The sequence below is a fragment of the Bufo bufo genome, chromosome 1, assembly GCF_905171765.1.
Source record: "Bufo bufo chromosome 1, aBufBuf1.1, whole genome shotgun sequence".
In the NCBI taxonomy this organism is placed as follows: Eukaryota; Metazoa; Chordata; class Amphibia; order Anura; family Bufonidae; genus Bufo; species Bufo bufo.
Genome location: NC_053389.1, coordinates 599,837,742 through 599,865,489, shown reverse-complemented (window position 1 = coordinate 599,865,489; position 27,748 = coordinate 599,837,742). Strand labels below are relative to the sequence as shown.

Sequence of the window (27,748 nt, the reverse complement as noted above, 5' to 3'; positions counted from 1 at the left end):
GTACTAGAGCCTCCTTTCACTTTTATAGTTTTCACCAATAAACTTATCATTTTGCTTTAATATTATAATCATTTACATTTATCATCATTACATTCACACATATTCATTCACACTTAGGGTACTATAACACTTGCGTTATTGGATTCTGACTGCCGGATCCGGAAATCTGTATGCAAACGGACAGCATTTGTTTCCGGATGCGGATCAGTCTGACAAAAGCATTGAAAAACGGATCCGGTATTTATTTTTTTCACATGTTTAAAGGTCTGCGCATGGTCAGACTGGAAAACCGGATCCATTGATATATTTCAATGGAAATTAATGCCAGTTCTGGAATTTTGGCCGGTGAAAATACCGTAGCAAGCTGCGGTATTTTCTACGGCCAAATACCATAAGAGGGACTGAACTGAAGACATTCTGATGCATCCTGAACGGAATGCTTTCCATTCAGAATGCATTAAGGTAAAATTGAAGCGTTTTTTTCCGGTATTGAGCCCCTGTGACAGAACTCAATACTGGAAAACTTTAACGCAAGTGTGAAAGTACCCTTATTCGATCCAACAATAATTGTTTTGAATAGAGGGCTTAAGGTTTTTTTTTTTTTTCTCTTAAAATGTACAATTCTAGAATACTCTGGGTGGAGCACTGATCGATCTTTGCTGTAGCATAATCACACTTCTGAAATGTCACAGCTAGGAAATATTTTTTTTCTCCTATTGACAAATCTTAAAAGCAATGGTTTCCCTCTTTGCATGTTACACTGATTAGTGGTGTGCTATAGACGGTTAGTACCACTGTTTCTACAAAGGTTAAACATATTACTACAATGTAAAACATTATCAGATGCTAGTGGGTTTCTGAAATCCATTTACTAGGTCCAGGGAGTGGAAAGGGTTACCCCACCTGTTAGGGGCGGTGATTAGAAGAAAAAGCTTCTCAGCAGAGGCTTTCTGGATGTTCGAACTGGGAACATGTTTTCCAACCGGCCTCAATAGAAGATATGGTTTAATTTTGCAATACCAGTAATGTCTTTTTGCTGTTAGGTTTTAAACGGCATTTTTTTGTATGGCGTTTATGTAAAGTATCTTTTTTTTCTTTTCTTTCTTTGTTCATCATTTCTTGCTCGTATGTATTGGATGTTATAGAAATTTTCCAGGTTTTATTTATCACCCGAACTTGAAAATCACATGACACCATAGTCCTTTCGGACAGGTGTGATGGGGGTTAGGTACTATTGTAATGAGTAAGGATTGTGGGGTCCGATACGTGTAAACTGTGTACCCAGTGTTGTTTGGAAACAGATTTTGTAACCGCATTAAGTAAAGGATCAATAATTTTAGAAGCTGGACTTTACTTTTCCTTTCCAAGTTGATTCATCCATGTCCGGGATGTGTCCGTGCTTCGAGGTTTATACACTACACCTGCTTAGTGCAGGTGTAGTGTCCATCAGCAGCCATCTTATGGACAGGACCTTATGGACAAGCCTAGCAAGCGGGCATGGCTTATGAAATATAGAGAACCGCACAGAATATCAACAAAGCCTATATTTGTAATTGTGATAGTTATCTTACATACACATTGGTCACAAGTGGCCAACCCCTTTAATTCCTTCTATACTACAATAAATGCAGATTGCGTTGGTGACAAAGGAAAAGGGCAGATTGATGGGTTTATGCCCTGCCCAGTACCTAAACTGGGTCCCCGAAGCTGTTAGTGTTAATACCCATTAGTTATGTCCTCGGTGTAGACATTAGGCATTACATTGCCGGGAAAAAAGAAAGAAGAAATCCTTTATTGGGATGACTATCTTAAACATACTTTGTCAATCTATAAAATATCAGTGCAACAGTATAATAAAACTTGCGGAAGCTATCTTTGTAGATGGAAATTTCAACCTAGAAAAGCTTGCCATAAAGTTGAGCCCATATTTCTAGCAAGACTCATCCAGGTTAATAGACCTTATATACAGTCAGGTCCATAAATATTGGGACATCGACACAATTCTAACATTTTTGGCTCTATACACCACCACAATGCATTTGAAATGAAACAAACAAGATGTGTTTTAACTGCAGACTGTCAGCTTTAATTTGAGGGTATTTACATCCAAATCAGGTGAACGGTGTAGGAATTACAACAGTTTGCATATGTGCCTACCACTTGTTAAGGGACTAAAAGTAATGGGACAATTGGCTTCTCAGCTGTTCCATGGCCAGGTGTGTGTTATTCCCTAATTATCCCAATTACAATGAGCAGATAAAAGGTCCAGAGTTCATTTCAAGTGTGCTATTTGCATTTGGAATCTGTTGCTGTCAACTCTCAAGATGAGATCCAAAGAGCTGTCACTATCAGTGAAGCAAGCCATCATTAGGCTGAAAAAACAAAACAAACCCATCAGAGAGATAGAAAAAACATTAGGCGCGGCCAAAACAACTGTTTGGAATATTCTTAAAAAGAAGTAACGCACCGGTGAGCTCAGCAACACCAAAAGACCCGGCAGACCATGGAAAACAACTGTGGTGGATGACCGAAGAATTCTTTCCCTGGTGAAGAAAACACCCTTCACAGCAGTTGGCCAGATCAAGAACACTCTCCAGGAGGTAGGTGTATGTGTGTCAAAGTCAACAATCAAGAGAAGACTTCACCAGAGTGAATGCAGAGGGTTCACCACAAGATGTAAACCATTGGTGAGCCTCAAAAACAGGAAGGCCGGATTAGAGTTTGCCAAATTACATCTTAAAAAGCCTTCACAGTTCTGGAACAACATCCTATGGACAGATGAGACCAAGATCAATTTGTACCAGAGTAATGGGAAGAGAAGAGTATGGAGAAGGAAAGGAACTGCTCATGATCCTATGCATACCACCTCATCAGTGAAGCATGGTGGTTGTGGGCATGGATGGCTGCCAATGGAACTGGTTCTCTTGTATTTATTGATGATGTGACTGCTGACAAAAGCAGCAGGATGAATTCTGAAGTGTTCGGGCAATATTATCTGCTTATATTCAGCCAAACTCATTGGACGGTGCTTCATAGTGCAGATGGACAATGACCCAAATAGGGGTGGGCGATATAGACGATATAGGCGATATGCGATATAAATTTGTGCCACGATATGGATTTTGAGTATATCGCCGGACCGCGATATGATCCTGAGCCAGCACAGTGGAGAAGGAGAGAGTCCCTCCCCACTGTGCGCGGCTGCCGCTGACCACCAATGAGAACAGAGGAGGAGGGGAGGGACTGACAGTAAATAATTGAGTTTTCACGATCTCAGTGAGCGCGTGAAAACTCAAATCCGATGGTATATTCTAACCCCCAGGCGTTCCCATGGTGACAGGGACGCTTGCCTGGGGGTTAGAACATACAGGGCCACGCCGCTGACAGTAGAACATTTAAAAACTAATCAGTAACTTTAACTTTATTAATTGGTGATCTCTTTACTGTATACCTTACTAGGTCTTAGCTCCGGTAACTAGTGATGTCCGGTTCATGAACGAATCGTTCATTTGAATCGATTCAGTTCAGTGAACCGGAGGAGTCGATTCACTTGAATGATCCGATCCGTTTGAATCGGCTCATCACAGCACACAGACAATACAGCTCACCTCACGCTGGAGCAGGAGCCTGAGGGCGGGACTGGGAGGAGTCAGTAATATGATCTTAGAGTGGAAGCTGCTTCTGCCAGCCCCTCCCCGCCCACCAACCAATCACCGACCAGAGCTGAGGGGGCAAGGCAAGCACAGCACACTAGCAGCTCTGACTCGAGTCCTCGGAGTAGTGCAGGGTCAGGGAGTCTAAAGGAATCGAATGAGTCAAAAGAATCTAAAGATCCGACTCAGTCAGTGACTCATTCGATTCATTGAGTTAAAAGAGCCGAGAGTCAGACTGTAGAGCAGGTTACATTACACTGAGGCTGTCGGCTCTTGTTGCAGCAGTGATAAGGAGCAGAGAGATAAGAGAAGGGACAGATGACACAGAGTTTAGATTACAGGATGAATTAAATTAACCCTTTAGAATCAAATTGGCTTCTCAGGAGATATATATGTTAAAGGCATATATAGGCAGTACTACTGAATGAGATGCCTTTAACATATATATCTCCTGAGAAGCCAATTTGATTTGTGGGATCTGTGGATGGCACCGTTTAGGGGAGGGGGGGATCTGTGGATGGCACCGTTTAGGGGGGGGGGGGGGGGATCTGTGGATGGCACTGTTTAGGGGAGGGGGGGGGATCTGTGGATGGCACCGTTTAGGGGGGGGGGGATCTGTGGATGGCACCGTTTAGGGGAGGGGGGGGGATCTGTGGATGGCACCGTTTAGGGGAGGGGGGGGATCTGTGGATGGCACCGTTTAGGGGGGGGGGGATTTGTGGATGGCACCGTTTAGGGGAGGGGGGGGGATCTGTGGATGGCACCGTTTAGGGGAGGGGGGGGGGGGATCTGTGGATGGCACCGTTTAGGGGAGGGGGGGATCTGTGGATGGCACCGTTTAGGGGAGGGGGGGGATCTGTGGATGGCACCGTTTAGGGGAGGGGGGGATCTGTGGATGGCACCGTTTAGGGGAGGGGGGGTGGATCTGGGGATGGCACCGTTTAGGGGAGGGGGGGTGGATCTGGGGATGGCACCGTTTAGGGGAGGGGGATCAGCTCCCTGCTGCTGTGTGCACAAAGCACAGGGCAGCAGGGAGAGTGTAAAGTCCTATTCACCCTAATAGAGCTCTGTTAGGGTGAATATGACAAGGGTTCTACGTTCTAGCCCTTAAGGAGACTAATCGTTATTAAATAAAAAGTAAAAAAAAGTTTAAACACGCCCCCCCAAATATAGAAAACAATATATCGCAATATATATCGCATATCGCACATGCTTAAAATTATATCGCAATATAGATTTTAGGCCATATCGCCCACCCCTAGACCCAAAGCATACTGCAAAAGCAACCAAAGAGTTTATGGGAAAGAAGTGGAATATTATGCAATGGCCAAGTCAATCACCTGACCTGAATCCGATTGAGCATGCATTTCACTTGCTGAAGAAAAAACTGAAGGGAAAATGCCCCAAGAACAAGCAGGAACTGAAGACACTTGCAGTAGAGGCTTGGCAGAGCATCACCAGGGATGAAACCCAGCGTCTGGTGATGTCCATGTCTTCCAGACTTCAGGCTGTAATTGACTGCAAAGGATTTGCAACCAAGTATTAAAAAAGGGAAAGTTTGATTTATGATTATTATTCTGTCCCATTACTTTTGGTCCCTTAACAAGTGGGAGGCACATATGCAAACTGTTGTAATTCCTACACCGTTCACCTGATTTGGATGTAAATACCCTCAAATTAAAGCTGACGGTCTGCAGTTAAAGCACATCTTGTTTGTTTCATTTCAAATCCATTTTGGTGGTGTATAGAGCCAAAAATGTTAGAATTGTGTCGATGTCCCAATATTTATGGACCTGACTGTATAATATTTTTTTCCCTAAAAGCTCTGCTTTACAGAAGAAAATGGGGAGCTCCTGTATCTTTCTTTGTCTTCATCTTAGTAGAATATATTTCCTAGGCTTATTTTTCTTACTAATTAAAACCACATACTGGAAGACATTATCTGTTTATTTTCTGAATTTAGCTTTCATAATTCTTCTGTACATGATTATGGGGTGGTCATCTTTCCTGAGCTGCAGCCCTGTAACAGTGGCTCTGACATTTGTTTCAGCAGCTGCATGGACCGTAGTAACCTGTAATTTGGAGAGAACTCATTGGTTTCTATGGGAGAGCGTTCTAGAGCTCAGTGTATAAGCATTTTTAGTTTTCATTCAAGTTCCTTCAAGTTCAGTGGCAACTGTATAAATTCCTATGCACAGAACTCCCCATGGCAATGGTTATCTTATGTAATTACATTGAGCAATATGGTGTTCAGAAACGGTGCCATGCTTCTGAAGAACCTGTTTCACTTTTTGCAGCAGTCTGGAAAATTGGGTGAGGCAGAATGACATCTTCCTTAGGGCCCATTCACACTACCGTATGGCTTTGCGGATCCGCAAAACACGGACACCGGCCATGTGTGTTCCGCAATTTGCGGGCCGCAACCATAATAGAAAATGCTTATTCTTGTCCGCGATTGCCGATAAGAATGGGACATGTTCTATCTTTTCTGCGGAGCCGCGGTACGGAATAACGGATGCGAACGGCACACAGTGTGCTGTACGCATCTTTTGAGGGCCCATAGAAATGAATGGATCCGCAGACCTTCCGCAAAATTGCGGAGCGGCTACGGATCCGTACATATGGTCGTGTGAATGGGCCCTAACTAACATCTTTCTTGACTTAATAAAAGAGAATCGTATGTTGGCATACATCTCATTGCGGGGTGCCATACAAATTTTTGCAATGAGATGTCTGTACACCTCTGTCTGTGACTTATGCAAAGGTCCGCTATTGTGAATGATGGATCTTGTGTTATTTATATGTATTACCTTTCATTGTATTCATGCCTTTGATGGTAATAAGATGACTGAATGGAAGGGATCGCTACAGATTTAAGGCTCAGTGATCAGCGTGAAAACTTCAAGATTTTTTATTTATATTTTTTTATTGTAGAAAGTGACATGGATATATTAAAAAAATTGACACATTGAAAGGACTGAGGACATGAATTGATTGTAGCTTAATGCATGGAAAATGAAGATGCAGGCCAAAACATTAAAAATCTGTCCTCTCCATCTCTTAATTTATGACTAGTATGGTCACTTAGGTTCATTTTGTCCTGGCAAGTGTGTCTCCATGAGACGTTTGTGTTCTCTTTGCAAAGTAATAAATTGTGATGCTCTTATTTGGGGTCCGTGTGACACAGGTTTATTTACAAAAAGCAGATTCAAAGTTCACGAACATTGAACCACCTCCCTTTCACCTTGTGAGGTTTATGGACTTTGGGATGTCTTGGTGTGTGCTATTTAGCATGTCATCCTGTGGCCTCTTCCTGCGCTCCTTGGTTACAGGATAGATTGATTACTTTACTGTATCTTTGACAAGGGCGATAGCTCCTGCTATGTCATGTGTGGTTTGAGCATCTGAATCTGACTGTATTGATTATCCTCGCTTTCTGGAACACAGCTGTCATTGGTAGGCAGCAATTTGTTGTTTTTTGTTAGTTTTTTTCCATGCCAGTAGGATAAAGTAAGCTCAATAAAGTAGAAGATGGGATTGACCTGTACTTTGGAGTGATTTAAAGGAGGTCATCTACGGTATAATACGTGCACTGTAGTTGGGGAGGCCATGTGCCTTTACCGAGACTCATTTGGGAGGGTTTACATGGAGCACTAATGGCTGACTGCTTTCATTGTCGGTCTATTCACACTTTGTGGTCAGCTTCCCTTTTTTTTATATATATATATTTTTTTCATTCTCTAGAAGAAAAAAGTATGCTGAGCAGCTGTAACATGCATCTCAACAGTTAACTACAGGAGAACTAATTGCATCTTGTTTTTTCCAGGTGGAGGTGGAAGTGGAAGCAATGGACAAGGCCGGTAACTTTATTGGGTGGCTTCATGTGGATGGTGTCAACCTGTCAGTTGCTCTTGTGGAACATGCCCTTTCCAAGGTCCATTTCACTGCAGAGCGCAGCAACTACTACAAGACTCTAGTGTCTGCAGAAGAAACGGCCAAGGAAAAGAAAGAAAAGGTAGGCACAGGTTTCCTGGGAGCATTTTACAATTTTCTGATAGATTCAAATCCCCTTTATAGACTTGGATCTAAAAGATAACATACTGTCTACTTATAGCTGCTAGAAGGAGCTTACTGCATATGCTGTTCATACGTCGTTTTATTTTCTAATTCAATATGCAGTATGCTCCTAAACTTCCTCTAGTGGTGGCTGCAGGTAACCAGTACGTTCTCTGGGAGATCTGTCTCTATATAGGCGTTTTAGAGCTCCATCCTTTATAAATGTTAATCGAGTTGGCAAAGTTTTGTACCCTAAATATTACATGGTAAATGGTAGCCAAGTCTTTGATTTTTTTCTTCCCTTTTTTGAAATTGGACTCTTTATCCAGACTGCAGCATATATGAATAGATATATTCTTTAATAAAATAAATGTTGCTTTGTATTGCCCAATATGTACCGATGACGGTGAATGTGAAGAATGTACTATTTATTGCTAGTGACTAGAAAGGTGAACGGTGACAGAGGTAGATGTCATAATCGGACAGAACAGGCTTGGTACAGTAAACTAATATTGACAACCATTATCTGGCCAGGACAACTTGCACCATAGGACTTTGTAGCCACAGTCTGACACAGAGCACAGAATGCGGAGCCAAACGGATCCATCCTGACTTACAATGTAAGTCAATGGGGACGGATCTGTTTCACTGACACAATATGGTGCAATTGAAAACTGATCCGCCTCCCATTGACTTTGAGTGTAAGTCAAAACGGATCCGTTTGCATTATCATGAACAAAAAATAAAAAAAAAATTAACGCAGGTGTTAAAGTAGTCTAAGCCTGTTCGACATTATCCTTTAGATTCTTTAAAGCAGCCATGCTCAACCTGTGGCCCTCCAGCTGTTGTGAAACTACAACTCCCACAATGCACTGTTGTAGGCTGATAGCTGTAGGCTGTTCTGGCATGCTGGGAGTTGTAGTTTTTCCACAGCTGGAGGGCCGCAGGTTGAGCATGCCTGCTTTAAAGCATCCTTTATACCTGATGTTAGTGGAGAGGCAGCCATAAACCCACTGTCGCTTTTTATTGCAGTGAGTCAGATTTCGGAAAACAAGAGGGTCCTCATTTTGATTCTTAACTTATTCTATAATGTCAAGTGGTCATACGTATTTTAACCTTCAAGGAGTTTGTCTGGTTTCCTATTTGGATGACCTATCCTCAGGATAAGTTCTCAATATCAGATTGGCAGGAGTGCTACTTCCGGCACCCCTGCCAGTCAGCTGTTTGAACAGACTGCAGCACTCATATGAGATCTGTGTTCTCTTCTCTATTTACCTGCTCGCCCCTGAAATTGCTGCAGTGAGCAGTGTCCTTAAAATAGCTACAACTGCTCTTTCCCATTCAAGTGAATGGGATGGCGGGGCTTTAATTTCACTGCTCTGCCACTGTAATATTGATGGCAAGCAGGTAAACAATGAAGAGAATGCAGCACTCGCAGCAGAGCTTCGTATTGTTAAAACAGCTGATTGGTGGGGTGTTGGGAGTCGGACCCCACCAATCTGATATTGATAACCTATCCTGAAGATCAATCATCAATATAGGAAACAAATGACCCCTTTGAAAGGATGAACAACTATTACCAATGTGATTAAAGTTAATTACATTGCAAAGCTTTAAAGAATAAAAATTCGTAGTTCGTGTTCGTAGATTAGGAGAAAACTTTATCATAAATGGGATTACTGTGTGACTGCAGTTTTTAAATGGTTGTGAAGTTGATCATTCGTGCAGTGTGCACTTGTGGTTTCTCATTTTCTTGGAGGTGACAGGAAATCTGTAGTATGATTCTAATCTCCGGCAAGCTGTTCCTGTGCTTCTGTAAATCCCATTTCATACAAACGCCTGCTTAGCATTGTAAACCTGGTTAAAAAGGCTAAACTCTGCATTTGGGAGTCTCAACAGATGTTGATCTCTTTGACACACAAAAGTTTGAATCAAAGATCTGATGAAGATTTACGTTCATTAAACCAGGCTAAGGTTGGATTATCTGGAAAAGCTGTGTCACTAAAACAAACTGCAGACTCTTGTGAATGATAAGAGGTTATTAAATGGGGTTATAGAATGAAGGCCTCTGGATGGGGATGTTAATCTCCATGTAATGCTAGCTATACATAGAAGAGAACCTTTGGTTTCTAGATCTCTCAACATAAACATGTACGCTCACAATGGCTTGCATACGGCGTATACAGATGTATCCCCCCCCTTACCTTCACTTGAATTTGTTAATAGACGTAGATTTTTCCTAAAATCAGTTCAATGCAGTTTTGCAACATGCTAGAAAAACTCTTGACAGGCTACAGTTCACAGCACAGCCCTGAGTGGCCACGTAGACACATATTGGATAGAGATCTTGTGACACTATCTCAATATTCTATTTTCTTGAAAAGCTGTTAATCTTTTAACCCCTTCTACCCCGGTCCAGTTTTCGCCCTTCTGCCCAGACTATTTTTTGCAAATCTGACATGTCACTTTATGTGGTAATAGCTTTGGAACACTTTTATTTATCCAAGCCATTCTGAGATTTTCTCGTGACACATTGTACTTCATGATAGTCATAAATTTGAGTCAATATATTTCACCTTTATTTATGAAAAAATTCCAAAGGTACCAAAAATTTATAAAAATTAGCAATTTACACAATTTCAATTTCTCTGCTTATAAAACAGAAAGTGATACCTCATAAAATATTTATTACTTAACATTCCCCATATGTCTACTTTATGTTGGCATCATTTTGTAAATGTGATTTTATTTTAGAACGTTAGAAGGCTTAGAGTTTTAGACGCAATTCTTATAATTTTTAAGAAAATTTCCAAAACCCATTTTTTAAGGACCAGTTCAAGTCTGAAGTTACATAGTGGAAACCCCCCATAAATGACCCCATTTAGAAACTACACCCTTCAAGTTACTCAAAACTCGTTTTACAAAGTTTGTTAGCTCTTTAGGTGTTCCACAAGAATTAATGGAAAATGGAGATTAAATTTCTCAATTTCACTTTTTTGGCAGATTTTCCATTTTAATCCATTTTTTTCTTTAACACATTGAACAAAACTCAATATTTTTTACCCTGATTCTGCGGTTTACAGAAACACTCCACATGTGGTGGTAAACTGTTGTAAGGGCACACGGCAGGGCGCAGAAGAAAAGGAGCGCCATATGGTTTTTGGAAGGCAGATTTTGCTGGACTGGTTTTTAGATGCCATGTCCCATTTGAAGCCCCCCTGATGCACCCTTACAGTACAAACTCCCAAAAAGTGACCCCATTTTGGAAACTAGGGGATAAGGTGCCAGTTATATTGGTACTATTTTGGGGTACATATGATTTTTAGTTGCTCTATTATGTTTTTTTTGAGGCAAGGTAACCAAAAAATGGCTGTTTTGGCACAGTTTTTATTTTTTACAACATTCATCTAACATGGTAAATCATGTGCTATTTTTATAGAGCAGGTTGTTACGGATGCAATGATATCAAATAGGGATGTCCCGATACCAGACATTTGCACGAGTACTTGTACTCGTGCAAATGTCGCCGATACCTGATGGCCGTGCAGCGGCAGGTCCCGTGTCCCAGATTATCAGCGGTGGAAGCGGCGGCGGGTCCCGTGTCGGCTTCCGTGCGGCTGCACTCCCAGCCGATCAGCGTTGTGACGGCAGCGTGTCCCAGCTGATCGGCGTGGGGGCGGGACTTCTGTGCGGCGGCTTTTAAGTCCCATGTGGTTGCCTAGCACTGGGAGGAAGTTAAAGCCATTTCCTCCCAACACTCTGGTGCATCCGAATCAGAAGGATTACAGCAGGCCAGGTGGGTATGGTGCATGAAATGGAGGAGAAATTCAGTTAATTTCTCTCCATTTTATGTTCAACAGTGAATATAAAATAAGGTGTGGGGGGGGCATATAATAGTGATTCCCAACCAGTGTGCCTCCAACTGTTGCAAAACTAAACCTTGTAGTTGTAGTTTTGCAACAGCTGGAGGCACACTGGTTGGGAAATACTGTTATATGCCCATTCTCTCCCCTCATTTGCCCATTCCCTTCCTTATATGCCAGTGTTTCCCAACCAGTGTGCCTCCAACTGTTACAAAACTTCAACTCCCAGCATGCCCACACAGCCAAAGGCTGTCCGGGCATGCTGGGAGTTGTACAAAGTAAAAGTAAGGCAGTTGTCCATAGCAACCAAATTCCAGCTTTCATTTTTTTCATTGCTATCAGCATCTGCTCCGCTGTTTCTTTGTACAGGGTTTGCTGTAAAAACATTACCACACAATAATTGGTATCGGTGAGTACTTAAATAAAAGTATCGGTACTCGGTCTTAAAAAAATGTTATCGGGACATCCCTAATATAAAATATGTCTACTTTCTTTGTTTTACATATTAAAGCAATTTTGGGGAAAAAAAATATGTTTTTGTCTCCATTTTCTGAACGCCTTATATTTATTTTTCTGCCGATTTTGTCTTGCGTAGGGGCTCATTTTTTGCAGGAAGAGTTGAGGTTTTTATTGGTACCATTTTTGGGTACGTATGATTTTTTGATAATTCATTATTACACTTTATGGGATAAGGTGACCAAAAAATTGGTGCTTTTGGCACAGTTTTTATTCATTTTTATAGCGTTCATCTGAGGGGTTAGGTCATGTGACCTTTTTATAGAGCAGATTGTTACGGACGTTGCAATACCGAATATGTGTACTTATTTATTTAAAGGGAGTCTGTCACCTACCTGACCGGTTTCCAACAGGTGACATTGTTCAGTGGGGCACAAAGACATTACACAGATGTTACCCGTGGTTAGTTCTTCTGATGCTTCAAATCGCCCAAAAAGTATTTTTTATCATATGCTAATGAGCTGTCGCAAGTGCCCAGGGGCGGAGAGTTTTCTGAACGTGCACAAGTTCCTCCACCTCACTCTCGCCTAACTCCGCCCCTCAGTAAGCTCAGGCCAGCCCTGTGGCTCTGTGACATCATATTTCCCTGTAGGCTGTTCGCGCATCACTGCCGGGCCCGGGCATGCGAACTGTTCTGCCCACTGTGGTCAGAGGCACAGAGATATGCAGTGCGCATGCGCCAATTTCACGCCAGTAACTGGTGCATTCCTATTCCTGTCCCTCTTTATATCGCACTCCATATCCCTGTCCCTCTGCCCACAGTGGGCAGAACACTGTGCATGCCCGGGCCCGGCAGTGATGCGTGAACAGCCTACATGCTCAGAAGTCCTTTGCAAATGTTCAGGGAGTGCTCAGTCTAAAGGAGGGAGCTACCCTCCAAACACAGTTCATGTAAATTTAGACTAGCACATGTATAGTCACCGGTGCGCATCCATAAACCTACATACAGACAGCAAGCAAAATATGGCGGCACACTGTTATACATGCAGGGCTTCTGAGCAGAGTATAAATATAGCTGGTTCTTACACCGCCATGAAAATTGTAAGCTTAGCCTAGCCCCAGGAGATGCAGTTCTGTTAGGCCTCTTTCACACGGACGTTGGAAGAAAAGGTGTGGATGCGTTGCGGGAACATGTGCGATTTTTCCGCGCGAGTGCAAAACATTGTAATGCGTTTTGCACGCGCGTGAGAAAAATCGGCATGTTTGGTACCCAAACTTCACAGAAGTTCGGGCTTGGGATCGGTGTTCTGTAGATTGTATTATTTTCCCTTATAACATGGTTAAGGGAAAATAATAGCATTCTGAATACAGAATGCATAGTACAATAGCGCTGGAGGGGTTAAAAAAATATAATTTAACTCGCCTTAATCCACTTGATCGCGCAGCCCGGCTTCTTTTCTGTCTTCTTCTTTGCTGTGTGCAGGAAAAGGACCTGTGGTGACATCACTCCTGTCATCACCTGGTCCGTCACATGATCTTTTACCATGGTGATGGATCATGTGATGACCGGAGTGACGTCACCACAGGTCCTTTTCCTGCACACAGAAAAGAAGAAGACAGAAGAGAAGCCGGGCTGCGCGATCAAGTGGATTAAGGCGAGTTAAATTTTTTTTTTTTATTTTTTAACCCCTCCAGCGCTATTGTACTATGCATTCTGTATTCAGAATGCTATTATTTTCCCTTATAACCATGTTATAAGGGAAAATAATAATGATCGGGTCTCCATCCCGATCGTCTCCTAGCAACCGTGCGTGAAAATCGCACCGCATCCACACTTGCTTGTGGATGCTTGCGATTTTCACGCAGCCACATTCACTTCTATGGGGCCTGCGTTGCGTGGAAAACGCACAATATAGAGCATGCTGCGATTTTCACGCAACGCACAAGTGATGCATGAGAATCACCGCTCGTGTGCACAGCCCCATAGAAATGAATGGGTCAGGATTCAGTGCGGGTGCAATGCGTTCACATCACGCATTGCACCCGTGCGGAATACTCGCCCGTGTGAAAGGGGCCTTAGTGTTAGGGACCCATCTGCAAAAGCCACCATGATGTTGGTAGATGGGCGTGACACAAGTTTGATCAAAAATGTGCTCAAGGAGCTTTAATCCAGAATGATCCCTAGTTTTATTGTTTAAATGTATAACCGTGTGCAGCCATATTTTATTTACAGCGGGGAACTAGGCAGCGTTCAAGTGCATAGAGTTTGTGTGTTTTCCTCATGGACTGACCACATCCATCGAAAGATGGTATCCAAAAGGAGAAGGCTTTACATCAAGAATTTATTTTAGGGTTATTTAACACTTCTTAATTAGATCAGTGCGACTCCGCTGGAGGTTAACAGCCCATTGGTTGCAGTCGATAGCAGCATTTTGGGATTTGGTTTACCTTTCATCAGGCTGCTGGTAGAGCTGGAGTATAAGAGCAGCAGTTGTGCTACTGTAGTAGTATTTAAACAAAAAAAAAATAAGCTGAATTCAGAAAGTGTGTGTGTGTGTGTGTGTGTGTATGTATATATATATATATATATATATATATATATATATATATAATATTTATATATATTTTCATATTAACTTACAGAAATCACAACAACAAAAAATATATGGCTGCAATCATGTGCCACATTTGTTGCAGAAATTTTGGGGCAAAATTCACATGCTAATTTAGCTGCAGAAATGCTCTGGGTGTGAAATCCGCAACGGAAATTGACCACTCCACAAATCAAGTTATGTGTAGATTGCCGACATTTTCTGTAGCGTATGGATGAGTTTTTAAAATCTCACTCACTTTATGATTCGGGGGTATTCTCATCTGGGATGTTTCTTGCTATATCCACAGGATATATCTGATAGTTGCAGGTCCCCTTTCCTGTCTCTAGGACGGGGACACGGCGTTGCTTTGGGACTTGTGAAAGTAGCCGAGCGTGCTCTGATCCAAATAAAAGGAGAGCGAAAACTGTATAAAGTTTTGGCAACAACAACGGCGCCCAAATAGAAAAAGATTGTTAGCTGCGGTGTCCACCACACTAGTAACAGCATCACAACACAACATGCTGCAGTTTGTCCAGTTCTTATACTGTTAAAAGCTCTGATTACTGGTGTCCTGGAGTGATCAGTGTGCCTCTTCTCTGTATTGTGTAGCCCTCATTTATGATCCAAGCTTCATGTATTATTCTGCCTGTAATTTCCTGTTTTAAACAGCACAAATCAGCATTTTTCTTTCCACTGTTCCGCCTGAAAGCAAAATGTCAAGTTTAGGAGTTCTGTTCTGCTGAAATACACAAACGTCTTTGTCTTTGTTGTACCCTGCTGTTTACCAGTTGGGGATTATAACGGTCACGTATATCTGCTGTCAGACCTCCTGTATGCCACCATCGTTGTTATTAATCAACCAAAAATAATCAATAAAATGGCAAAATCAGGGTTTTGGTGCTGCCACATGCAGAGTGTGAACTCCTCAGTGGGTCGTGGGTCTACATATGCACCTTGCAATTTGAGCGTTTTTTTGTTGTTGGGGTCAGTAAAGAAATCTAAGCATGAGGGATCCCAGATTATTTCAAACGCATCTTGATAGCTTGAAGTCCTCTCTTTAGGAGTGTTAAAGGGGTCAACCACTTTCTGGCTACTGTTGACCAATGTGTATGTAAGACAATATAGCACTTACCAATATAGCCTTTGATATTCTAGGTTGTTTTGTTATATTTCCCCTTGTTGGGTAGATCTTCCGTGCTGGCTGCATAAAGTTTTTGTCCATAAGATGGCTGCTGATTGAGGGTCATGTGACCAGACACATGACTCGGCCTAATCCATATACACTGCACCTACTCTCAACTCCCAACAGTGCAGATGGCATTGCAGTTTATTTGAATGGAGGTGACTTGTCTGGTCACATGAACCTCCATCAGCAGCCATTTTATCGACAAGACATCTGTGTGCACAGCACAAAAGACTTGTGAAAGTGGCCAGACGCTTTCAGGCATACTTTCAAATAACTTTAAAGAGTAAGCTGCCATCTGTGTATACCTCAGTGATGGCACTATATCTGACCATATAGGACCTGTATTTAGCATGTTTTGGGCAGTAATTCTCCTTTGCAAACTGCATTTCTAATCCTCAGTTGTCTCTGAGCTGGTGGGAAGAGACTAGCTGTAATGTCTGCCCATAGACTCCGCATACAGGCAGCAGATTCTGCTCCCTGTCTCTTACTTACACAAATTAATTTAGAAGCACCATATAGGACCTTATAAAGAAGTACTGAGTTGTATAGCTGTGAATAAAGCACTTTGGGAGAGCTATAACATTTACTATTAGCTGCTGAGTCTGCTGAATCAGTCCTCTCTCCTGCCAGCTTTATTGTTTAAGCGCTTCCTCCCTGCTCCTCACTCCTCTCCATAGACTATGGGATGATGTAGTGTGGTCCTTCAGTGAGTAGGCAGCTAGTCTTTGTATCACAAGACAGGCTTCTCAGATATTTAATAAAGATAGTTTAGAAAAGGGAGGGAGGAAAAAACGAATTACTCTAAAATAAGGTATTTTTTTCCTATGATAGCATATTACAAAGTATCTTATATTTACTTTTTCTATTGATTTATGCAAAGTTGTCTGAAATTAGCGACCATTTAAAGAATTTCATATCATTTAGTGATTAAGGAAGAAAGTCTGCAAAAGGTTTGTCCAATGGCTAACAACTGAAATGTAAAAGTTTGAGCCTGAATTATTATAATTGTTTTATTATCCCCTATAGGAGTGACCGGATCAGAGTTGCGCTTCCTGCAGCGCCATGACATCTTGTCTGATCGCATACTTTAGGTTGCTCTCCTGCCGGCCTCTCTCCCTTAGACAGAGCAGGGTTTATGACATAGCTGGCTAAATTTCATGGCCGTTAATTAACATGTTCTGTATCGCTCCCCCCCCCCCCCCTTCCCCAATTGCTGCAGATGGGTATAGCTATTATGCTCCTTGCCTCCATCTGAGAGGTCGGGGCTAGCAGCACAGTGATCTGTGTGATTGGCAGACAGGATGTGGTGCTGTCAAAGGAAGAGCCATGTAGATCCTGTCACATGACCGGTGAGAAGAGTGGACCTCTGAGCCAAAATGGAAAATGAGTGCTGATGGTTGAGTGAGTTCTATTATGTCCAAACATTTGCAATGTTTTATTTTGGTGAGCAGGTATCCTAGCCTAGCTGTTCAAACACTTTCACTTTGAACAGGTCCTCTTGACTCTCCTGACCAGTGTTTCAGTAAACACTTGATTTTTTTCCTCAAAAAAATAAATAAAAAACAACAGTTATGGATATTTTATTTAGACCTATTGTCACTGATATTTCTCAAGATGACAATTGGCAGTTCAGTTCACCTTGTCAAAGGTCTTTATGTCTGACACTGTCCATTTACAGCTATGTCATTGTGTGCAGGGACCCACCTACAAACGGTAACGACCATTTATTAATTCATACAGTTACTGGATATCTGACACGGGGAGGAGGAAGACTTGGTTTCGGCACTTTTTGCACCTGAATAGACAGGTTTGAAAATGGGGCACGGCTTAGAGGAGTCTTTAAAATGGCATTTACTGAAATAACATCTAATTAGAAACACTTTGGGTGACTAATTAGCCAATATCACTGCAGCCAAGATCAACCACCCAATTTAAAATAAAACCTTTAATAGACGCTCTAAAAGCTCAACAATCTTCTACTCTAGTATACAGACACATAGTCAAGAGGCCAATGTCAAACGCCGTATTGTAGTGGATTTTTAGATCAATTACCAGTCAGTAGAGGGTCATTCCCAGTTATTTTCCAGTTTCTTTATTGATTCCTCTGCTGTCTAGGTTGTAGCTTTAAGTGGCAAATGGGTTCAGTTGGAAAAGTCTGCATCTCCAGTGTGCTCCCCCTGCCTGACTGTGAGGCGCCCTCCCCAATGAAGGCGTCCCTACTCACTGATGGCTCTTCTATTGAGCCACTGTTAGGTCCTGAAAGTGAGAAAATAAGCCAGCCAAGAAGTGGTGTAAAGAATAGAAAAGTCACATATATCACCCAATCTATCATGATGCGTGAGCCATTGTGATGAATCTGGCGGATCTTCAACCTGCCTAGTCTAGTTTTAGTCTAAATTTAAGACTGTAATAATCTCCCCCATTGTGCTGAGACCACTCGCCGTTGTGGAAATATGGGTCTGATAGGCTTAATAGATCGGAGTAGTTTGAAATGGATCTGATGGAACTGGATGTCATGGGGAGCTGCCAAGTCTCACCTAAATAATTTACTGGAGAAACAAGCACTTGATGATATTGATTTTAATGGGTTCTTGTGAATTGCTTTGGGGTGTGTGTTCCCCCTTTAATACAGTAAAAAAAGAATCGTGAAATCATGAAGTTGCTACCTATTTTCAGCTTGCAGACACTCCGAAGGTGGTAATGTCAGATCAGAGGCTCTGGGAATAAAACAGGAGAAGTCGTGCAGAGAAGACAGCTTGTGTTTAAACAATCTATAATTAGTGGGAACTGGGAGGACGGGCGACATGTAGTGACATGGGCCACGTGGCATTGTCTGCATCAAACCTGAGCCACCACTCTGTAAATGCCAAGATTTAATCAAGATAACAGCACTTAATGTCTGCCTGAGATGCACACATGGTTAATAAATACCGCCCACATGCTGGCTCAGTCATCTGTATTGTTACAATCATGCACTGCACCAAAAGCGTCAATATTGCAGTATAACCCAAGGTATTTATCAGGTAAGGTCTTTAAAGGTTCTCAAAGGGAAAATGTATAGCTATATAATGTGTAAGTAGTATATTAGAGTTCATCTCCCAAACATCTTACATTTATTTGTGGTTTACATACCGGATTGGGAATAAACTTATGCACTTGTTTAAAGTGTGACTAAACCTTTGAAGAAACAAATGGAATTTTGGAGCATGGATCCATAGAAAGCTATTAGGCATCCGTACTCCAGAAGCTGAGCATAGCCAAAGGTGTACAGCTCTCTGAGCAGCACAGTTGACCCTTCGTTTTTCCCTCAACGGTTTAGGCTACTTTCACACTAGCGTTTTGGCTTTCCGTTAGTGAGATCTATCATGGGCTCTCACAAGCGGTCCAAAACGGATCAGATTTGCCCTAAGGCCTCTTTAATACGGGCGTTGCGGGAAAATGTGCGGGTGCGTTGCGGGAACACCCGCGATTTTTCCGCGCGAGTGCAAAACATTGTAATGCGTTTTGCACTTGCGTGAGAAAAATCGTGCGTGTTTGGTACCCAAACCCGAACTTCTTCACAGAAGTTCGGGCTTGGGATCGGTGTTCTGTAAATAGTATTATTTTCCCTTATAACATGGTTATAAGGGAAAATAATAGCATTCTGAATACAGAATGCATAGTAAAACAGCGCTGGAGGGGTTAGAAAAAAATAAAAAATCATTTAACTCACCTTAATCCACTTGCTCGCGTAGCCGGCATCTCCGTCTGTCTCTTTTACTGTATAGGACCTGTGGTGAGCATTAACTATAGTTCAAGGACCTGGGATGACGTCACTCTGGTCATCACATGGTACGTCACATGATCTTTTACCATGGTGAATCACCATGGTAAAAGAACATGTGACGTACCATGTGATGACCGGAGTGACGTCATCCCAGGTCCTTGAACTATAGTTAATGCTCACCACAGGTCCTATACAGTAAAAGAGACAGACGGAGATGCCGGCTACGCGAGCAAGTGGATTAAGGTGAGTTAAATGATTTTTTATTTTTTTTTAACCCCTCCAGCGCTGTTTTACTATGCATTCTGTATTCAGAATGCTATTATTTTCCCTTATAACCATGTTATAAGGGAAAATAATAATGATCAGGTCTCCATCCCGATCGTCTCCTAGCAACCGTGCGTGAAAATCGCACCGCATCCGCACTTGCTTGCGGATGCTTGCGATTTTCACGCAACCCCATTCATTTCTATGGGGCCTGCGTTACGTGAAAAACGCACAAAGAGGAGCATGCTGCGATTTTCACGCAACGCAAAAGTGATGCGTGAAAATCACCGCTCGTGTGCACAGCCCCATAGAAATGAATGGGTCGGTATTCAGTGCGGGTGCAATGCGTTCACCTCCCGCATCGCATCCGCGTGGAATACTCGCTCGTGTGAAAGGGGCCTAATGCATTCTGAATGGAAAATGATCTGCTCAGAATGCATCAGTTTGCCTCCATTCAGTCTCCATTCCGCTCTGGAGGCGGACATCATAACACTGCCTGCAGCATTTTGCTGTCTGCCTGACGAAGCGGAGCCAAACAGGTCCATCCTGACACACAATGTAAGTCAATGGGGACGGATCCGTATTCTCTGGCACAATAGAAAACTGATCCATCTCCCATTGACTTTCAATGGCGTTCAAGACAGATCTGTCATGGCTATAGAATACATAATACAACTGGATCCGTTCATGACGGATGCATGCGGTTGTATTATTGTAACTGAAGCGTTTTTGCAGATCTATGACGGATCCGCAACAAACGCTAGTGTAAAAGTAGCCAGAGTTACCTTTGTAACCCTATGGGAAGCCATATGGCTTATATGATGGCTGCCACTAGGGTTCCTCATGGCACTTCAAGGGTAGGTCTGTGGGGATCTCATGTGTTGGGGACTGAGGGTGCAGTCATTGAGGCAGCAACAGAGCATGATGATGGTTTTAGAGAAAGTTTTGGTATAATTTAATCATTGATGAGTTAAATTTTGGGCTTACATGTTGTTGTTTTTTTGGGGTGGGGGGGGGGATTTCCCCAACCCTCAAATTAATTTTTCAAAATGTTCTAACCGTGTCCTGCATAGCTTACAACTGGCCCCCAAATACCTGTACCAGTGATTTGCCTCTTTCACTATAGTAGGCATACCAGGCACTTGCTGGTTTTAGGACCTTGTGGACTTCCAGTCTGGCCTTTCGGGTCATACTAGCCTACAAGTTTCGTGCATCCTAGCGCTGACATGTCATCCAGCTGTAGTATCCAGTTCCTTAACCCCTTAAGGACCGGGCTAATTTTCACCTTCAGGACCAGGCCATTTTTTGCAAATCTGACCAGTGTCAATTTATGTGGTGATAACTTTAAAACGCTTTGACTTATCTAGTCCATTCTGAGATTGTTTTTTCGTCACATATTGTACTTCATGACACTGGTAAAATGGAGTAAAAAAAAAAAAACATTTTTATTTATAAAAAATACAAAATTTGCCAAACATTTTGAAAAATTAGCAAATTTCCAAGTTTCAATTTCTCTACTTCTATAATACATAGTAATACCTACAAAAATAGTTATTACTTTACATTTCCCATATGTCTTCTTCATGTTAGGATCATTTTGGGAATGACATTTTATTTTTGGGGGACGTTACAAGGCTTAGAAGTTTAGAATAAATCTTGAAATTTCTCAGAACTTTTCAAAAACCAACTTTTTAAGGACCAGTTCAGGTCTGAAGTCACTTTGTGAAGCTTACATGATAGAAACCACCCAAAAATGACCCCATTCTAGAAACTACACCCCTTAAGGTATTCAAAACTTTGTTAACCCTTTAGGTGTTCCACAAGAATTAATGGAAAATAGAGATACAATTTCAAAATTTCACTTTTTTGGCAGATTTTCCATTTTAATATTTTTTTTCCCAATTACAAAGCAAGGGTTAACAGCCAAACAAAACTCATTATTTATGGCCCTGATTCTGTAGTTTACAGAAACACCCCATATGTGGTCGTAAACTGCTGTACGGGCACACGGCAGGGCGCAGAAGGAAAGGAATGCCATACGATTTTTGGAAAGCAGATTTTGCTATACTGTTTTTTTTTTTTTTTACACCATGTCCCATTTGAAGCCCCCCTGATGCACCCCTAGAGTAGAAACTCCAAAACAGTGACCCCATTTTAGAAACTACGGGATAGGGTGGAAGTTTTGTTGGTACTAGTTTAGGGTACATATGATTTTTGGTTGCTCTATATTACACTTTTTGTGAGGTAAGATAACAAGAAATAGCTTTTTTGGCACCGTTTTTTTTTTTTTTTTTTTGTTATTTACAACATTCATCTGACAGGTTAGATCATGTGGGATTTTTATAGAGCAGGTTGTCACGGACGCGGCGATACCTAATATGTATACAATTTTTTTTATTTATGTAAGTTTTACACAATGATTTCATTTTTGAAACAAAAAAAAATAAAAAATCATGTTTGTGTCTCCATAGTCTGAGACCCATAGTTTTTTTTATTTTTTGGGCCATTGTTTCATGTAGGGGCTCATGTTTTGCAGGATGAGGTGACTGTTTGATTGGTACTAATTTGGCGTACATGCAACTTTTTTGATCACTTTTATTACCTTTTTTGGGAAGTAATGTGGGCAAAATTTCAATTTCCTCATAGTTTTTATTTTTTTTATTTTTATGGCGTTCACCGTGCGGGGAAAGTAACCTGATCTATAAAACGGTCATGTTGTTACGGACGCGGCGATACCTAATATGTGTAGTGTATTAAATTTTTTTCATTTTTATTCAGTGATGAAGGTTTTTTTTTCTTTACTTTTTTCACATTTTTTTTACATTTTTTTGACCCAGACCCTCTTGGTTCTTGAAAATCCAGTGGGTCTGATGTCTGTATAATACAGTACAGTTCACTATATATTGTATTGTACTGTATTTTACTTACACTTTGTCTGAACAAATCTATGCCTTTAGCCTGAGAAAGCGTCCTGTTGCCATGGGAACCTTCCCCGTGTGCCACAACTGAGCAGACGGGGAAGAGGAAGGAGGGGGGCTCCCTCCCTCTGTGACCCCATCCTGTCTGGGGGCTGCAAAGGCACAGCAGCCCCCCGATGGGAGAGGGAGGGAGCTCCCTGACTGTTAACCTTTTCCATACAGCGGTCCGTACGGACCACGGCATGGAAAGGGTTAAACGGCTGACATCACAGCACAGATGTCAGCCGTTTATACCAGAGTGTCAGCAATGTGCTGACACTCTGGTATACCCACTGGACGCCATTGAATATTCAAGAGGAGGTGCACCGCCTGCAACCCCCCCCTGCACCACCCGCCGGCATAAAATCTTTATTTTGGGCATTTCAAAGTTTCTGGTCCGCGGGGATCAGAAACTTCAGAAAGCGCTGCAAACCGCAGGTCTGAATTGACCTGCGGTTTGCTGCGATCGCAGATACGGGGGGGTCACATGACCTTCCCCCCGGCGTTGACAGGATGCCCGCTGAATGATTTCAGCGGGCATCCTGTTCCGATTAACCCCCGCCACGCCGCAATCGCGTTTTAAACTCATGACGTACCGATACGTCATGTGTCCTTAAGGACTAGGGAAACATGCCGTATTGGTACGTCATGTGTCCCTAAGGGGTTAAGCTACTTTCACATCTGTGCCTTGGTTTCCAGTTGGGAGACCCAGCAGAGGATCTCAAAACCGGACCAAAACGGTTCAGCTTGATTTAACACATCAGGATGCATCCGTTCCGTTAGGATGCGGTTGTAATCTTAATGGGACAAACTGGATCCATCACTAAAAGTAATGTAAGTCAATGGGTGATGGGTCTGTTTTTTTTTGTTTTTTTAGGATCTGAAAAAACTGCATCCGGCACTATTGACTTTCATTATTTTTAGTGACTGATCCGGTTTATTCCGTTTGGATAGCTGACACAAAACGGAATGCTACCAGAACGGAATGCATATTGATGCATCCTGAACGGAGCATACCCCATTCACAATACATTGGCCCTAAACGGAACCATTTTGGACTGGTATTGAGATCCTCTGCTGGGTCTCAAAACCGGAGTGCCAAAACACTGATGTGAGAATAGCCTTAGTGTTCCACTTTGCCCACTCACTCTATCTTCTACCGCAGACCCAGTCTGTCTCTCACTTTACCCATGCTTGTTGATGACAGAATGCTGGCATCAGTAGTGAGGTGCTTGTACACTCTCTGAAATGGAAGATCACACAAAAAGTTGATGGGCATGACCAATCAGATTCCACCTTTCGTTTTTCAGAGCTCCTTTGAAAAATGAAAAGTGGTATCTGGTTGCTGTGGGCTGCTAAGGCTACTTTCACACTCGCGTTTGGTGCGGATCCGTCATGGATCTGCACAGACGGATCCATTCAGATAATAATACAAACGTCTGCATCCGTTCAGAATGGATCCGTTTGTATTATCTTTAACATAGACAAGACTGATCCGTTTTGTTCAGTTTCGTCAGACAGACACCAAAACGCTGCAGGCAGTGTTTTGGTGTCCGCCTCCTTGGCGGAATAGAGACGTAACGGAGGGAAACTGATGCATTCTGAGTGGATCCTTTTCCATTCAGAATGCATTAGAATATAAACTGATCCGTTTTGGACCGCTTGTGAGAGACCTGAACGGATCTCGCAAATGTAAAGCCAAAACGCCAGTGTGAAAGTCTAAGCCAGTTTTGATAAATCTCCCCCCTAGAGTTGAAAGTTGTGGCGTACATGCGTGCATAACTGCCACTCCATCCAAATGAAGTGATCCCCGGGGCCCAGGAGTTAGAAACCTGCTGATCGGACACTTGACCAGTGATGAGCGGCAGGGGCAATATTCGAATTCGCAATATTTCTCGAATATTTAGGTGAATATTCGTCATATATTCGCGAAATCAAGAATTCGTGATCTCCAGTCATTATTTCCTTGATTTGGAAAATCGGCATTCGGAAAATTAGCGAAAAAATTTGCGGTACAAAAATTTGCGATCAACACTACTCCTATAGGCAACATTCCTATTTGTTGCTAGGGATGTTGCTAAGTGCCGATATTCGCGATAAATTCGCATATTAGAATTTTCGTGAATATATAGCACTATATTCTAAATATTCGCAAATTCTCGAAGTGGCGATAGTCACAATTAAAATTCACGATTCGAATATTCACGATCAACACTAGACTTGACCCCTATCCAGAGAATAGAGGTTAAGTTATGGTTATGGGACAACCCCTTTAAGACACTATTCCTCACTCTGAGGGTCACAGGTTATACATATATGGTTTTGAAGTTTTTGGTCATAGAAAAGATTGTATGCAGAAGATGATATGCATTCGCATTTATACATTTTGACCACACAATATATCATGGATTGACAGAGATCTGTATGAAAGGTCATGCATTCCCCACTAGAGAAGGACCTGATTTATAGAGGGTGTTGTTGCAGTCATGTAAGTCATAGCTTTCATGCAGTAAAACTGATATATGGTGTTAAGATAATAAATCTGTATTTTAGTCATGTGGCATGACCATGGATAATGATTTAATGATATTACAGAACGTTTTAAATTGTGGCTTCCCTGTCACAGATTCTACAAGACGGAATTGCGGCTGGAAGATTGTCTACTGCAGTCTTCTGCGTTTCCCCTGTGAACGTGTCTTGACTAGGTTCTCCCTTGTAACCTATTTTCCCAAGCATTACATGTATTATGAAAAATTGCAGGTTCTGTTAAAAGCATCTGGTCTTGGCTCTTAAGTCTGAACATGACATCTATGCAGTGCACTTATGTTCTTCCTTAAAATGAACCCAGCATTAAGTGTTATAAGGGCTGAACTCCTGGTGAGAAGCCATGCTGAGATTTGGGTGCTTTCTAACATTTTAAGGCCTCTTTCACACTACCGTTTTTTTTATTTTTTCTGTTTTGCGGCCCTTTTTTTGCGTTCCGTATACGGAACCATTCATTTCAATGGGTCCGCAAAAAAAACGGAATGTACTCCGTATGCATTCCGTTTCTGTATCTCCGTTCCGTGCAAAGATAGAACATGTCCTATATTTGGCCGCAAATCACGTTCCGTGGCTCCATTAAAGTCAATGGGTCCGCAAAAAAAACTGAATGCATACGGAAATGCATCCGTATGTCTTCCGTATCCGTTCCGTTTTTTGCGGAACCATCTATTGAAAATGTTATGCCCAGCCCAATTTGTTCTATGTAATTACTGTATATGCCATATGGAAAAACGGAACCGAATCGGAAACAAAAAAAACGGAACAACGGATCAGTGAAAAACGGACAGCAAAACACTGAAATAGCCATACGGTAGTGTGAAAGAGGCCTTAAAGGGAGAATTGTGCAGGTAGAGGATGTTTATATTGTAACTTAGTCAATTTAGAGCAGTTTCTTATTAGGTTTAGTAGCATTGCATGTTTTTACCCTCTGTTCAACAAAACTTTACATTTTTTTACCTGCCTCTCAGGTAACAATTCATAAATGGAATATAAGCCATTTTCTTCTCATCTTTTCTTCACGAAGTGTGGACTGTGCCCCAGGTGTGGAAAATCCTTACAGCCAGTGACGCACAGTTGTAAGTGCTGTCAAGATGTTAAAGGGCATCTGTCAGCAGATTTGTACCTATGACACTGGCTGACCTGTTACATGTGCACTTGGCAGCTGAAGGGTCTGTGTTAGTCCCATGTTCATATGTGTCCACAATACTGAGAAAAATGAAGTGTTAGTATATGCAAATGAGCCTGTAGGAGCAACGGGGGCGTTGCCATTACACCTAGAGGATCTGCTCTCTGCAGCTGCTGCACCCTCTGCACTTTGACAGAGCTAGGCATAATGACATTTACACTGTCTGGTCCTGTCAAACAAAATGCAGAAGCTGTGACCGTTGCGGATAGCTAAACCTCTAGGTGTAATGACAACGCCCCTGTTGCTCCTGGAGGCTCATTTACATATATTAAAACATAATTTTTCTCAGCAATGCGGGCACATATGTACATGGAAACAACACAGATGTCTTCATCTGCCAAGTGCACATGCAATAGGTACAAATCTGCTGACAGATGCCCTTTAAACTAGCAATACAGTAGTGATGTAAGGACTAATGTACTTGGTGAGAATTTGTATGTTAGGATTATATCCTCTCTTGCACAACAGTATACAGCTCATATGCTTTTTACCCCCACTGCATATCTTCAGTAATATCCAGATCCGTATTCAAGCATCTGATGCTGCCACTTGGAAGGATAGAAAAGGATCCATATGTATACTATGGCATACTAATATCTGCCTGTCAAGACCTTCAGTATGTGACAGAGAAATTATACTCTCTGATATGATGGGGTGGGGACATTCAGGTTATCCCTTCCTCTGGGGTCTTGTGCAGTTTTGTAGGGAGAGCAGAATGTATGTCTCTCCCTGCTGCCTGTCGACATATCCCCCACTGGCTGACATGAAAGCCCGCTGAAGGGATGAATGCTTCAACCTGCTGTATTGAGCTAGGTCTTGTTTTAGAGCTAAGACTTTAAGCTTTAAAAGACGGGCATTGTGGTTCTAGCCATGATAGAGCCTTTAGATACCAGGCTTGTGAGTGAGATCTGCAGATAATACATTTTAGCTGCTATATAGCCTGAGATATAGCTATTAGTAGCTGCTGGGCCTTCCCTTGGTGTATGAATGAGTGTGTGTATGTGCACGTGTGTGTGTGTGTGTGTGTATGTGTATGTATATGTATATATATACACTCACCTAAAGAATTATTAGGAACACCATACTAATACGGTGTTGGACCCCCTTTTGCCTTCAGAACTGCCTTAATTCTACGTGGCATTGATTCAACAAGGTGCTGATAGCATTCTTTAGAAATGTTGCCCCATATTGATAGGATAGCATCTTGCAGTTGATGGAGATTT

At 42.1% G+C, this 27,748-nt stretch overlaps 1 protein-coding gene across 2 annotated transcripts in view; it reads left to right on the top strand.

Moving 5' to 3' along the window:
- Positions 1 to 27,748, top strand: part of SND1 (staphylococcal nuclease and tudor domain containing 1) — a 627,617-nt gene that overhangs the window by 506,328 nt on the left and 93,541 nt on the right. For both annotated transcript variants that reach the window (XM_040413516.1, XM_040413515.1), the window contains exon 17: positions 7,480 to 7,668. In XM_040413516.1, the coding sequence (XP_040269450.1) occupies positions 7,480 to 7,668 (189 nt within the window). The remainder of the gene's footprint in view (positions 1 to 7,479; positions 7,669 to 27,748) is intronic.